Source organism: Cheilinus undulatus, linkage group 4 (assembly GCF_018320785.1).
Source record: "Cheilinus undulatus linkage group 4, ASM1832078v1, whole genome shotgun sequence".
Classification (NCBI taxonomy): domain Eukaryota; kingdom Metazoa; phylum Chordata; class Actinopteri; order Labriformes; family Labridae; genus Cheilinus; species Cheilinus undulatus.
The window spans coordinates 18,135,705-18,148,915 of NC_054868.1; the positions used below are offsets into that span (position 1 = coordinate 18,135,705).

Here is a 13,211-nt window from a genome sequence, read left to right on the forward strand (position 1 = left end):
TTTTAAACTTGATTGGATCTTGGAGTCTTGCTTGCACAAAGTATCCTATTTAAGTGTGAGCAAAAAAAAACTGGGTTTTGTTCCAATTGTGCAAATGTGTCTCAGAAGAGCTGTAGACCTCAATATAGCTATAAGCTTCTATTTGATATTGGACAATTAATAACGAGTTAACATATAAATGGGAGTTGTACCATACTGTATACTTTAACAGTGCCAGTACAGTATGTTCTGATTTGACAGTCCGCTTTAATTAGCCTTCTCTCTTCCCTTATGAGTCCAGTCCATGTGTGTTAAACCAGTCATACATGGTCTGAATAAGAACTGTCAGTCCTGGCTTTGGCCAATGCAAACATAACCTACTTCTTCCTCTCCTCAGTTCATATATTTGACCTACATTTTCTCTACCAGCATCACCGAGCTAACCCAGTGGACTGATGTAACTGGGCGTGGAGAACAACCAAACCCGCCCCATTCCTATGATCTACTTCCTTATTGGCTAAGAACTCAGCGCATCTCTGTCGTGATTGGCCAGCGTTACCGTCTGTTACAGTAATGGCGCACATGGGGGTTGAGTGAAGAGGAAGCCACGTTTACACAAGAAGAGTGATTTCTGGGGTTTTTTTCTGACCTGGGGGAATAACGGGTTCGTCGTCAGATAGCACCTGCCAACCCTGATATCTCGGCTGGAGTGTATCTGTCGGTAAATATCTCTGTGTAGCACGTTTTCGACATTTATTTCTGAACCTAAGAGCTAGCTAAAAGAGCAGTTAGCTGAGGACAGGCTGTCATCAGCTAGCTAGGAATGCTATCATCTTCATCCAGCATCATATGCTTTTGTTTCTGATGGATAAAGTAGAGGCTTCTGAACAAATATACACAACATTTAAAGAATGGCTTGACAGCTAAAACAGAACGGAAGTGTAGGTTAAAATAAAATACTTGTATTACACTTCAGTATGTCATCTGAGGACACTTGATGGAGTTGAAGAATTAGGCTAACCTAGACACCAGATCTAGACTATATATGTGTTAGGTCTGAAGGTTTTTGTTGAAGGCTGATAACCTGATTTTTACAGCAATGAAATGAGTTAATATGCAAAATCCTGATAAACTCGTCCATGTTAGGTAGCACAGTGCCAAAGTTTTTTCATCATTCACTGTCTGTGGACCAGCTTCAGGGTGTTTGCGTAGACTGAATCATCACTTTATCCTGTGTCTGTGATTTTCAGATTTAAAGACAGCATTGTTCAAAATAACAAGTATCGCCTGAGTAGGATGTTGCATGTTAACACCACTGTACATTAGGGTGTGTGTGGGTTTGTTTATGATGTTGATATCAACAGTGTGACTGTCTGCATCAGCTGTCTGTCTGGTTTTACAGGTCACAGAAGCCACATCATCAAACAGGATGAGTGTTGGATTTATTGGAGCGGGCCAGCTGGCTCATGCGCTGGTCAAAGGCTTCACGGCTGCTGGTGAGGCCACTTTCCTTACTGTGAAATACTTGTCTTGAGATTGGACTAAATGTATAAACTCACTGATGGAATGATTTTGGGTTGAATGAAGACAAAATATGCAATTATTGTCAGGGATGCAGCACTATTACACACATTATGTCTCAATAAGGCCTGTGAGACTAAAAAACAACTGGCCTAGGCACTGTATGCAGAGCTGTGATTGGACACATTAGCAATGCAGCATAAGTATTACAAGTAAACACGTTTCAGTATCCCTTAAAATTACATGATTATTGCTTTTTTCTTGTTGTTTTCTTATTTTATTTGTTAATTACCCCTACTAAGTGACCCTACCCTGTTGTTCTGCACATTGATGTCTAGTGGTGGGAAATTAGCACCCACCACCAGCCAAATGCAGGCGTTTTTGAGCAGTGTCAGGTGAATATGTTCAACCTACCAGCCACTGGGGAAGGTTAATTTAAAGTAGCCTAACAGAATGATTTTGTGAAGATAAACAGCATAACTTGAGTCCTTGTATTCTGTTTGTTCCTATTGACTTAATGATGAGAACTGAGCAGACCCACACTGATTAATGAGCTCTGCCCCTTCCTCCCCGTGTTAGTACTGTTGTCAAATGTTTAGCATCCGTCTTTGAAAAGACCGGTGTCTTTGAATCTGTGTTTTGCTCATCTTAAGTCCAAGACAGATAATCAAGGCTTGAATTCTGACGTGAGATTGCAGGAATCGCGTATAAGTGTTTGATTTTTGCAAACACTCATACGCGTCTGTTTACATAAGAAGTGCTGTCAACAACGGCTGATGACATAGGAGCTTGAAGGTTACATGGGGGAAGATTTTACCACCATTCATTTAAACTCTGTTTCACGTTGCAATGGGGCACTCAAAAATCGAGGGATAAAACTTAGAAATGAGACTGAGCCAAAGTTTTCAATGTTTTGATACTTTTGATTTCACGTGTTATGATAAAAGTAAAATCTCCTTTATAATCAGGGATACAATAATAACATTTTTTCCAGACCGAGTACGATTATTGGTCTTTACATTTGGGTTACTCACCGATACCAAATACAGTCATGAGTACTTAATAATACAATTATGGTTCTTAAAGTATTATAAAAGTTTGTTTTATTTTCATCAGATGATCTTCATCTTTCCCAGGGTTCCTGCAGACAAATGTTTAAAAAGTCTTAAAAAGACTTAAATTGGATTTTTAGAAAACTAAAGCTACAATGAGTCTTAAAAAGTCTTCTTTTTACTAGTGAGTGGTCTTAAATTTTAAAAAGGCACTTTGGCTTAAATTTATCTTAAGCCAATCTTTCTTTTCTACCTACATTTATCTGATTTTAATCATTTTTTTTGGGTATATGCTTGTTGCATATGTTATGATAATTATCAATATCACACTCACTTTCTGTCCTGACAGAAAATTAACATTTTCTGAACTGAACTAGACATAACTAAAGCACAAATTGATAGAAAAGAGGCATTCATTGTTCCCCAAATGATCAAATTTGGTATCATTGTAAAGCAGATGGATCTGCCTGTTTCTGTTTCTCACTGGTGAATACGTCTTGCAGAGCTCCTGTTTGGGCCCTGTTAGCAAGTAGCAACAAGAAGCCAGTGCAGTTATGGTGGAAGAGATTAGTGTGGATGCTGCTAAAGTGCCAGTTTTATCAGAACTTGGTAACATTTCTTCGGAAAAAGAGGAACAAACAGTGGCAGTGAGTTGTTTACTATTCAAAAACTACAAAATTCGAGTACTGACATGTCTACAGTCGCCATGGTTCATGTTATGTTGTTCTATATGGAGTTTATTCCTCGGTAACAGCTATGACATCATGTGTTTTGTCCCTCTGATTGGCCCGTAAATATGTGACAGACAGAACATTTATCCAATCATCCTCCAAGTTTTTTTTTTTTTTCCCAAAGGCTCTGCCCTTTCCCAAACGCTGTCTATCAGTGGTTTTCCAGATGGATGTGTGAAACACATCCATCTAGCATGCCAGGTTACAAATTTGGGTGTTTATGATCAAAAATCTCTTTGTCCTATATCAACTTGAATTTTATTCACAGTGAATTAAACCGGATAATTCAGCTTTTCCAGTCTATACAGTGAAATCTCGCATGCTTTAAATCTTTTGACAATCAGCTTGTGTCTTAAACTCTTAAAAAGTATTAAAAAGTCTTAAATTTGATTCTTAAAAGTTTGTAGGATTCCTGCCTTCCTCTTGATAGTTTATTAGTGCGTTGTTTTCATTCTTCTCTACTTTTGTCATCCTCATTAGTGTTGAAACATCACCAAACAGCAGACATTGCTTCAGCTTTAAGTCCATATTCACATAATGAGAGGCTAACATGCTATAAAAGGATACAGAGTACAGTATCTGCATGGTTTTATGAGTATGAGTACTTATGCCCCATACTGTTATTGGTATCATCCCTCCCTATCTATTATAATGGTCAATAGAATAAAAAAATTTGAGAGCTTTACAAAAAGTACATCTGTTCTTCAAACCAACGTTTTGTGCAGTTGGGGCAGTTTGCAGGAGTTTGCCTGCAATATTAAAATAAAAATAATAATTTACCCAATAATGGGTTCTGAGGGCTTATGTTGTAGTTGCTGTGTTCATTATTCATTATCATTTGACTTTTACCAGGAGGATTTTCAAGTTCATTTTTACTATCATGACAACCCTAGTTCCCTAGTGCCGAACCACTCTCTGTCATTATACATCCTCATACCTCATTCTACACTTCTTTCTGTTTCTGCAGGTGTGATTGCTACACACAGGATCACAGCCAGCTCCCCAGACACAGATCTGCCCACGGTGTCAGGGCTGAGGGTGAGTACAGGAGTTGTGTGCATGTTTGTGTATAATATGTTGGAATAGTAAGTGAAATAGAAACATTGGCGGCGTGAGAGTGTACTTGTGTGAGCATGGACTTGTTAGGAAGGTTGTAATTCTGTAAAAACACCTGGATGTTGTATATTCCTCACGTCTGATGCTCCTTTGTTATCTGCAGAAAATGGGGGTGAACCTGACAACAAGCAACAAAGAAACGGTGAATAAGAGTGATGTTCTCTTCCTGGCTGTGAAACCACACATTATCCCCTTTGTTCTGGATGAGATTGGGCCAGACATTGAGGACCGACATCTAATCGTCTCCTGTGCTGCAGGCGTCACTATCAACTCCATAGAGAAGGTTGGTTTGACTCTGTCTAGGCCAAGTAATCTGCAGATATCTGCTCTGTGTGATTCCTCTCCAGCTCTCTTGTGATTTTTATATGTACTGTTTTGTCTCCTCCATTTTCTCAGTGAGTTTGCATATTCCAGTTAGTTCCCTGTTTCTCTCAAATGAAGTGTAATCAGGCTGTTGAATACAAACCTTTCTTGTGTTTTGTTTTTGTGGGATTATACAGAAGCTGCTTCAGTACCGTCCTTCTCCTAAAGTCATGAGGTGTATGACCAACACTCCAGTGGTGGTGAGAGAGGGAGCGACAGTTTACGCCACCGGGACACATGCAGAGGTGCCATAGAGTCATGTAGCTTGTCAGTCAGTTCATGTTTTTACATGTAAACATGCCCTTAGGATGTCAGATCATGTCCCACTTCTTTAACAAAAATCAGTCTCCTCAGTGCTGTCCATCCTCTTCCAGGTGGAAGACGGCAAGTTACTGGAGCAGCTGATGGCCAGTGTGGGCTACTGCACAGAGGTGGAAGAGGATCTTATTGACGCTGTCACAGGGTTGAGTGGCAGTGGACCTGCCTATGTGAGTATCATCGATATGTGTTTGTCCCTGAGTCTGACATTAATACCTGCCAAATGCAGGTAGATTTTCTGTTTGGTCAGTCCGTTTCAGAGGGTGATGCACCCCATGGCAGGTAAATGTTGGGACCAAACTAGTCACGTTTAAGAAAACAGCTGAGTTTTAAGCCACCTTGGTGTAAGTGGAGCTTCTTTTTTCTGCTGTCCCTTTTTGTCTTCTCATTTGAGCGTTATGAAGCACACTGACACGCATCTACAGACTGAAACAAAGGGACACACACAGGAATGTCAGCCACCAATTGCCACTTTTGTGGCGCAACTTACCGAACCACACAGCTTAGAACACGTGTAATTTGTGGATCTTTGAAAATGTATCATAATGGTGTCCTATAAACTCACTGCCAAAAAACCCTGTGAAGATTTTCCTGGAATTGAAAAAGACAGTGTGAGTATGTACCATGTAACTGTGTTAAACACAGCCTGATCAAGTTTCACATTGAAAAGGTCCTCAAGCTTTGATCATTCAAGGCATGTCGTTGGAAAAATTTTGATAGACCATTTACCCGTAAGGACCCACATGTGACACAGGTGTTGCATGACCTTTAAAGTCCTGTAAACTACCAGACACAATGACATTATAATCATCCAAGAGCATACTGGACCATCTTTTGTAGTTACAATTCCAAAGTGGTGATTAGAAAGACTTAAGATCTTGACTTCAGACTGTAACGAGGCCTGAGCACTTAAATACAGTCTTGAAGTCAGGTCCTCTACTATTGTAAATATATATCCTTAGCACTGGAACTGTAAGGGATATCTATAAACATAAAATTTACCCATTATTTGAGTGAATGATTTTCACAAAGTTCACTGATCAAAAGCAATGAATAAACTAGACATTGAACAGATAATTAGCCACACAGGACAGAATCACTGTTGAATGATGTTCATCACACTGATCACTCAGTCCTGAAACCTCCCCATAATCAGATTCTTCTTGCAAAGCACTGAGAATATCTAGTGACACTTCACAATGATGTTACTATCTTTTTTGCCTGAAGGTTGATCTTTGACTTCTGATCAGGAAGTGCAGCATCTACCGTTTATCTCCTTGTGTGTGATGAAACAGAAGGAAATTCATTGCTCTCTTAGGCCAACCACACACTGGAGGATTTTTAAATCTGAAACGATTTTAAACACGGGAGACCACACACATCAGGGCAGTTTCCAATGCACCGATAGACTGTGAGATCACTGGAGACCACACACCTGCCGACCTGCCAGCAACCATGCGTGATCACGTGACTTCAGAAAAAACAAACAAACACAGATTTCTGTCGATATCCTCTTGCTGTCCTTCCACAACAGGCTGCCCTGGCATGTGTTATAAATGCAGCAGAAATCATTAAACAAGGGAAAGACTCAGGATGAAATCCTGGCTGGAATTAAGTTACATTTGTGTTTCTGGTTGTGAGCGGTGAAAGTACTCTGATCCGCCTGGTGACATCACCCCGTCTGCTTGCTCTCATTGATTGTTGTGGGAATGTCATCAGAGGCACTACGATCTAGAACCGTAAATATCAAACAGAGTGACTTGATTTGGAGCAGTAAAACAATCCTGTGGACAGCACACACATGAGGATTATTCAGACAAATAATCATTTGCGATGAGGCTTTATTCAGGATATGCAGCCACAGTCATCGGGGAAGGCAAATTTTGCTTCAAATCGGGCTTGAAATCCGGTGTTAAGTAGTAGGCCAGCCTTATGGAGTTAATTTTACTTGCATGGCAGTCCCAGATATAAATGTCCATTTAAAATATCTGGATTTACATAAACACCAGGCATTTTACAACAAATACTTGGAAAAGTCAAAGACTGGCACACTTTGAAATTATATTAATGTGCAGTTAGACACAGTTGAAAAAACAGCCTTGGGTAAATTTTACCTGATGGCGGTTCTAGTGTTAAATGTAGCCTATTACCTTCAGTAATACCTTTGACCCCCTATCTGCTTTTAAAAACAGCGGGGGTAAGTTGTCATATATTGTTTTCCTTAGCCTAGCTAAGTTGGTCTGTACATTTGAGTGATTCCATCTAATATTTATAAGTATGTTTTATGTGTTTATAATAAATAACAACACTGCAAACCCACAAATTCTTCCTGAGGAGGTTGGTGTATCTACTTGCTCCACCCTGTACTATCTCTTTGTGTGTTTTGTTGTGTCTTCTTCCTTGTTTGTTATTTTATAACAGTAACAAGTACTGCCACCTGGATAAAAGTGTGGATGCTGCTGTGTATGATTGTTTTTTCTCCATGTGACGTTTGAACATAATAGTCCAGTAAAAATACAAATACTCCATTAAACAGACACTGTATCATTCTAGTACATTTAGTGCAGACTAGAAGCTAAATAAAAGTAAAGAATAGAAAGCTTGACTAACCACTAATCTGTTCCGCTGAATTCCTGAAAAATATAATTGTTAGTTGAAAGATATCGGTATGACTGAAAGATGTGACAGAGTTTATACCTAAAGAAGAAAATGTAAAACTGTTCGTTCGATCTGTGTGTGTTTTTTTAAACAGGCATTCACCGCCCTCGATGCTCTTGCAGATGGAGGAGTGAAGATGGGTCTGCCCAGGAGACTGGCCGTCAGACTTGGAGCCCAGGCACTGCTGGTTGGTTTTGTGTGTGTGTGTGTGTTTTGGTATTTTTGTCTCTTTTGATGTGCTTTTTCTCCAAATTGAGTCATCTTGGCCCACTGGACGTCTGCGTTTTTGTAGGCGTAAAATACATGAGAATTTAGTTACTGTGTTCAGTGCTTTCAATATTTCTTCTGTCTTATAACTGCTGACTTAAATTCACTAAAAATGATGAAACTTGGGAGAAATAAAACCCTGTTGGGAATTGTGACTCACTCCCCCAAATATATAAAAAGATAAATTTCCGCTTGTAGTTGTTTTTCTGCAGGGTCCATAACAGGAAATTTTTAAACAAAAAGTAGAAGCAGAAATTTCTTGTCGTCACTGCTTTCAATCTTTTAATACAAACAGATACCGAGGGTTTTTTATCTATACACTATTTTGATCACTATTTGTCAAAAGAGATTATTAAAATGATCCCCCACAGTCTGTTTGGTAACGGTAGCAGCTGCTTCAGGCTCTTTCTTTTAAGTTTGTCAGGTTTCTCTCTGTGTTTTTATGAGCAGTCTTCAGTATTTTCCCTTCTTTCCCTGTAGGAGTCTTTTTAGATGCTGCTGTTTGTTGTAGACAGTAAATACTCTTTGTCTGAGTGACTACTCTTGTTTGTTCATTCACTCATACTGACTAAAACACTCACTAAAGGCTCTGCAGACCCACAGCTGTGTCTGCCAGTTGTAAGCAAAGATGATGACCAGAAGATTCTCTCTAATTGTTGCAAACTGCATCAGTTTGGGTTTTAATCTTTTGGAGAGACTTTTTTTTTTTTTTTTTTTTTTTTTTTTAACAATAAATTTTTTATTTGATTCAAAATATACACTGTAAGACTCAACAGTCGAAGGTTGTTAAAAAATTGAGCTGTGTTAACTTACAAACGGCTATTTCCATCTTTCTCAATTGATAGAACACATATTTAGTTTTAAGTAAACGCTGATTCACATGGAGTATTTTTTGTAATTGTGCTCACATTATTTCATAACATCCTTTGATATATAGAGTTGTCCCAGAATGCTCTTTTTTTTTTTTAACAATATTTGTATTACATTTTTTAATTTAACATACACAAATGAATTTTGGCAAACAAGTGTAACATACTCTTGTACACACATGTTGACACATACATACCTTGCAATAATTAAAGATATAAGCTACAACACACACTTGACACACAACAGTTTTAAAAGGACTGCATGTTTTGATGTTTTCAAAATGTCAATAAAGGTTTCCACAAATCTTCAAAGTCATTTATCTGACTTTACCATTGTTAGTGATGATTTTAGGTTCACCAGCCATATGATAGACATGACGAGTAAATACCTGCTGTTGAGTATTGACACTGTTTCATCACTCAGTGAATATGAATAATAAATTTTCAGTTATTCCTTTTTATATCTTTGATCTTGCGTACATTTCCTCCTCATGTTTCTGTTTCTCTTCAGGGTGCAGCTAAGATGCTGCTGGACTCAGAGCAGCACCCTGGACAGCTGAAGGACAATGTGTGCTCACCAGGGGGCGCCACCATCCACGCCCTGCATGTACTGGAGAGTGGCGGCTTCCGCAGCCTCCTGATCAATGCTGTGGAGGCATCATGCATCAGGACACGGTGAGATTTCACACATCCACAGCGCAGCCAAGACTAACAATGTTCTTATTTTGTTTTCTACATTCAGGATGTTACAGAGAGGTCAATGGAAATGTTTATGTGTGGCATGCGGCTCTGTCCTGATCCATATTGATTGTCAGATCAGCTTACCTCAAGGTTGAGAACTCTTAACAAACTGTTTTATCTCTAAACAGAGAAAAGGACTTTGATTTGCTTTTATATCAATTGAACATAAATTGGGCGTATGCTACAGATTTTCTTTCCTTAAAAAATAAGATGTTGATGGAGAAAAAAAATTTTTTTTACTTCTTAATTGAATGTTCTTTTTATGTTATTAATAAAACGTCGATAACGTACAGGCCACATCACACTCTTTGTTTCTTGTAGTATTCCATACTTAAGGCTTATATTGTTTTATATTTGTATCTGGCAAATTAATCTAATTGTTTATTGAATTTAATTTCTGTGTGAAGTTTACATTCTAGAGATCATGAATAAATCACATTATAGAAAGTTTAGATTACAGCAGCTGTATTTTTCCTAAATCCTAAATTCTGAATTATCAAAAAAAAAAAAAAAGAACTTTACTGGGATATTAATCACTTATGCATGAACATACTGTACTACCCAGCCCACATATCCCGCATGGGGATAGATAGTGGGAGTGTTAGTCTTGGTAATCACTGGGAAACACTGTAGTCACACCAGTCACATCAGTCACATGACATAAACATCATCACTGTTGCTTCTATCACCTGCTCACACATCAGCTCACCTCAGCTTTTTGCCTAAATTTAACTTGGAGGCTAGCAGAAAAGGGTCTGAATGCAACCAATTGTCAAATTTTCAGGAATGCGATGCAGTGTGAAAGGGGCGAGTTTTATGTCTGTACTCTGTTACTAACTTTGGGGGTTCCCTGTCTCTCTCTCAGGGAGCTGCAGTACCTGGCAGACCAGGAGCGCATCTCTCCAGCAGCCATTAAGAAAACCACATTGGACAAAGTCCTCCAGCAGCCCGGAGTCACAGTTAGTGGAGTGGCTAACGGGAATGGCCGAGCGGGGCTCAGTCTGTTTAACACCCGCAGCCCCGGCATCAAGAAGAACTGAGAGCATAGAGAAAGGAACACAAATATACACAGAACATGTACACACATGGATTTATCTTACACAGCTGTTCAGCCAAACAATGTTAAAAGAACAGACTCAGAACTGGACTGAAATCACATTCACACTGGCATGAAAGCCAGATACCTTCTATCATACTTGACCTCCATGTGGACAACGGGCCTGGTGCATTGTGGTTGCACCGCTCAGTTATAGCCTTATAATTACACATAAACACACTGAAGAGCAAAAGTGCATTAACAATCTGTTGTCTGTCTGCATTTCGGCTGTTAAATAGTGATGACCTCGTGGGCCATCATGGGATCCTGGTTTATGTCAGACAGCAGATGGCTGCTGGGATACCATCAAGCTGTTAATGTACAACTTTAATGATTTTAAACAACAAGAAAATGGAGCCAGGATGTAAACCATCATGTTTAATGTTGTCTGTACCAGTAGATATTTTTGTCTGACCAACAGTGTTGCACTGTTTACAAAGACTGAATATGAGTTGAATGAAATCTGAAATAATGTCATTTTTGGTCAATTTTATCATACCATGTGAGCACTACAGTCGTCATATCCTCTCTGCAGTGCTGCAAAAGGCAAAGAAGGAAAGTTTTGCCTTTTGGGGCACAGAAAATATTCATTGTTACATATAAAGGTCATTCCAAGCTTTAAAACACCTGAGTCAGCATGTCACTCACTGTTACCTTCCTGCTCGTTTTTTTTTTCATGCATTAAGGACGCATTTGTCTCAAACCTCAAATCTTGATCTGCTACCTTAAACCTCCTGATGTTTTTATCACAAAGCCATTTTCAACACTTTCTCCTCCAAGGGATTGTGATGCTACCTGGAAGTGCTTCAAGGAAATAATTTACACAGTGAAAATGTTGATATAGACTATGATGTAATGTAATTACATCAGCCTTCAATCCGTCCTAATTTTGTATTGTTCTATATATTTGTATCCCCATAATGTTACATTTAATGTATTGTTTTGTTTGACATATCAACCTCTGAGTTGGTCTGTCAGTCAGAAGTCATTAAATAAGCAGAATCAAACACCTTTTTTCCCTTAGCTGTATTATTTCACTCAGAGCAGCATGTTTGTTTTTGGTACTACCATAGTTTGATCCTCTGACAAGAAAATAAATGAGCACTGAGCATGCACCCTAATCAAATATACATCAAATAAGATCAAATAATTAATCCTCACATTTTAAATAGAGTAAAATTAAACTGACTATGGTTTAACTTTAAGTATTTAACACTACTTGACTTATTGCTTAACAGGGCCTGAAGTGACAAGTTAATTTCCTTCCCCTGTGTCTTATTTGGTCTTCACCTTATCACCTTTCCTAGACTGAAAGCAAAACTATACAATACTGTTAACACAAGGGCTGCATAATAAAGCTCAGTGTGACCCTTATTGTAATATGAGAAACAAACTTGTAGATGAGGTCTGAATTTTCCTCAATATACAAGGTATGGCTATTCAATAATAAGACTTTATAAGGATAACATTTTGTGGTTCACAGTCACACTGAGTGTGTTTATTAAAGGGTGGTAACCTTGCAAAGCAGATGGATACGCCTGTGTCCTTGTTTCTCACTGGTGAATCCATCTCGCAAAGCTCCCGTCTGAACCATTTGGGCCTGCAAGGGGAAGTACTTTCAGGTTTGGGGTAGTGGGTTCCAGACGGGTCAACGGTGAATCAACACTTCAAACATACAGGTTCTGGAAAACCTGCAAGGAAAAAGTCAGAAGAAAGTAGGATTGGGAATCAATAGTGGCCCCGTGATACAATATTCATGGTCATGATTTGATAATACGATTTTAAACATTTTGCACAACTGCGAGTATTTCGATACCATATATTGTGATCTACACCATTTTTTCAACTGTGGCCACAGTATTTTATTTTCATGTTGCACTTCTTGCAAACCTCGTGTCATGTTCATCTCATTCGTACCCTGCTTGCATTCCTAATGTCCTTCCCCTGGTGCTGCCATGTTTGTTGTACTTTCTCCTGCTCTATGACAGTTACCTCTGCTGACCTCACTGGACAAACAAATGATTTTATTTTTCCATTATCATAGACTTCAGTTCATATCAGCAATTACTTTGAAAAAATCGATACTTGGTGGATGAAGCGATACAATATATCACCAGACAAAATATCACAATACTATGCTGTATCGATTTTTTTCTTCCACCCCTAGAAGAAAGAGACCAAAGTTGTGGAAAAATTGTTTGATTCTTCATCGAGACAACACACCAGCTCACACTGCACTCTCAGTAAAGCAGTTTCTGTCCAAAAAACAAATCCCAGTGCTGTAGGAACTACACGGTGCCAGATCTTACCGGCCTGTTCGATGGCCAGGTCTGGCCCATGTATTTGAAACACAAACCCAACAACATCATTGCTCCCTATCCACCTGATCTAGCACTGGGTAACTTTTTCCTATTTCCTAAGATCACATCTGTGCACGAAGATTTTTAGTCTGTGTGTTAAGAATAGAACCACAGAGGTTCAGAGACAACTCTGAAGAAGA

At 38.9% G+C, this 13,211-nt stretch overlaps 1 protein-coding gene across 1 annotated transcript; it reads left to right on the forward strand.

The window, feature by feature from the left end:
* The first annotated feature begins 562 nt into the window (after positions 1-562).
* On the forward strand, positions 563-11,726 carry pycr1b (pyrroline-5-carboxylate reductase 1b). The gene is made up of 9 exons (XM_041784184.1): positions 563-700; positions 1,382-1,475; positions 4,251-4,321; positions 4,503-4,682; positions 4,900-5,007; positions 5,137-5,250; positions 7,833-7,925; positions 9,386-9,549; positions 10,481-11,726. The coding sequence occupies exons 2-9, from the start codon at positions 1,409-1,411 to the stop codon at positions 10,653-10,655; spliced, it is 972 nt and encodes a 323-aa protein (XP_041640118.1). The 5' UTR covers positions 563-700; positions 1,382-1,408; the 3' UTR covers positions 10,656-11,726.
* The last annotated feature ends 1,485 nt before the right edge of the window (positions 11,727-13,211 follow it).

Bases quoted from the DNA above. Each gene is read 5' to 3' on its own strand.
- pycr1b (XM_041784184.1), top strand. From the start codon at position 1,409: ATGAGTGTTGGATTTATTGGAGCGGGCCAGCTGGCTCATGCGCTGGTC. The intron at 5,251-7,832 runs GTGAGTATCATC...TTTTTTAAACAG, and splicing joins GTGGCAGTGGACCTGCCTAT to GCATTCACCGCCCTCGATGC. The intron at 7,926-9,385 runs GTTGGTTTTGTG...GTTTCTCTTCAG, and splicing joins TTGGAGCCCAGGCACTGCTG to GGTGCAGCTAAGATGCTGCT.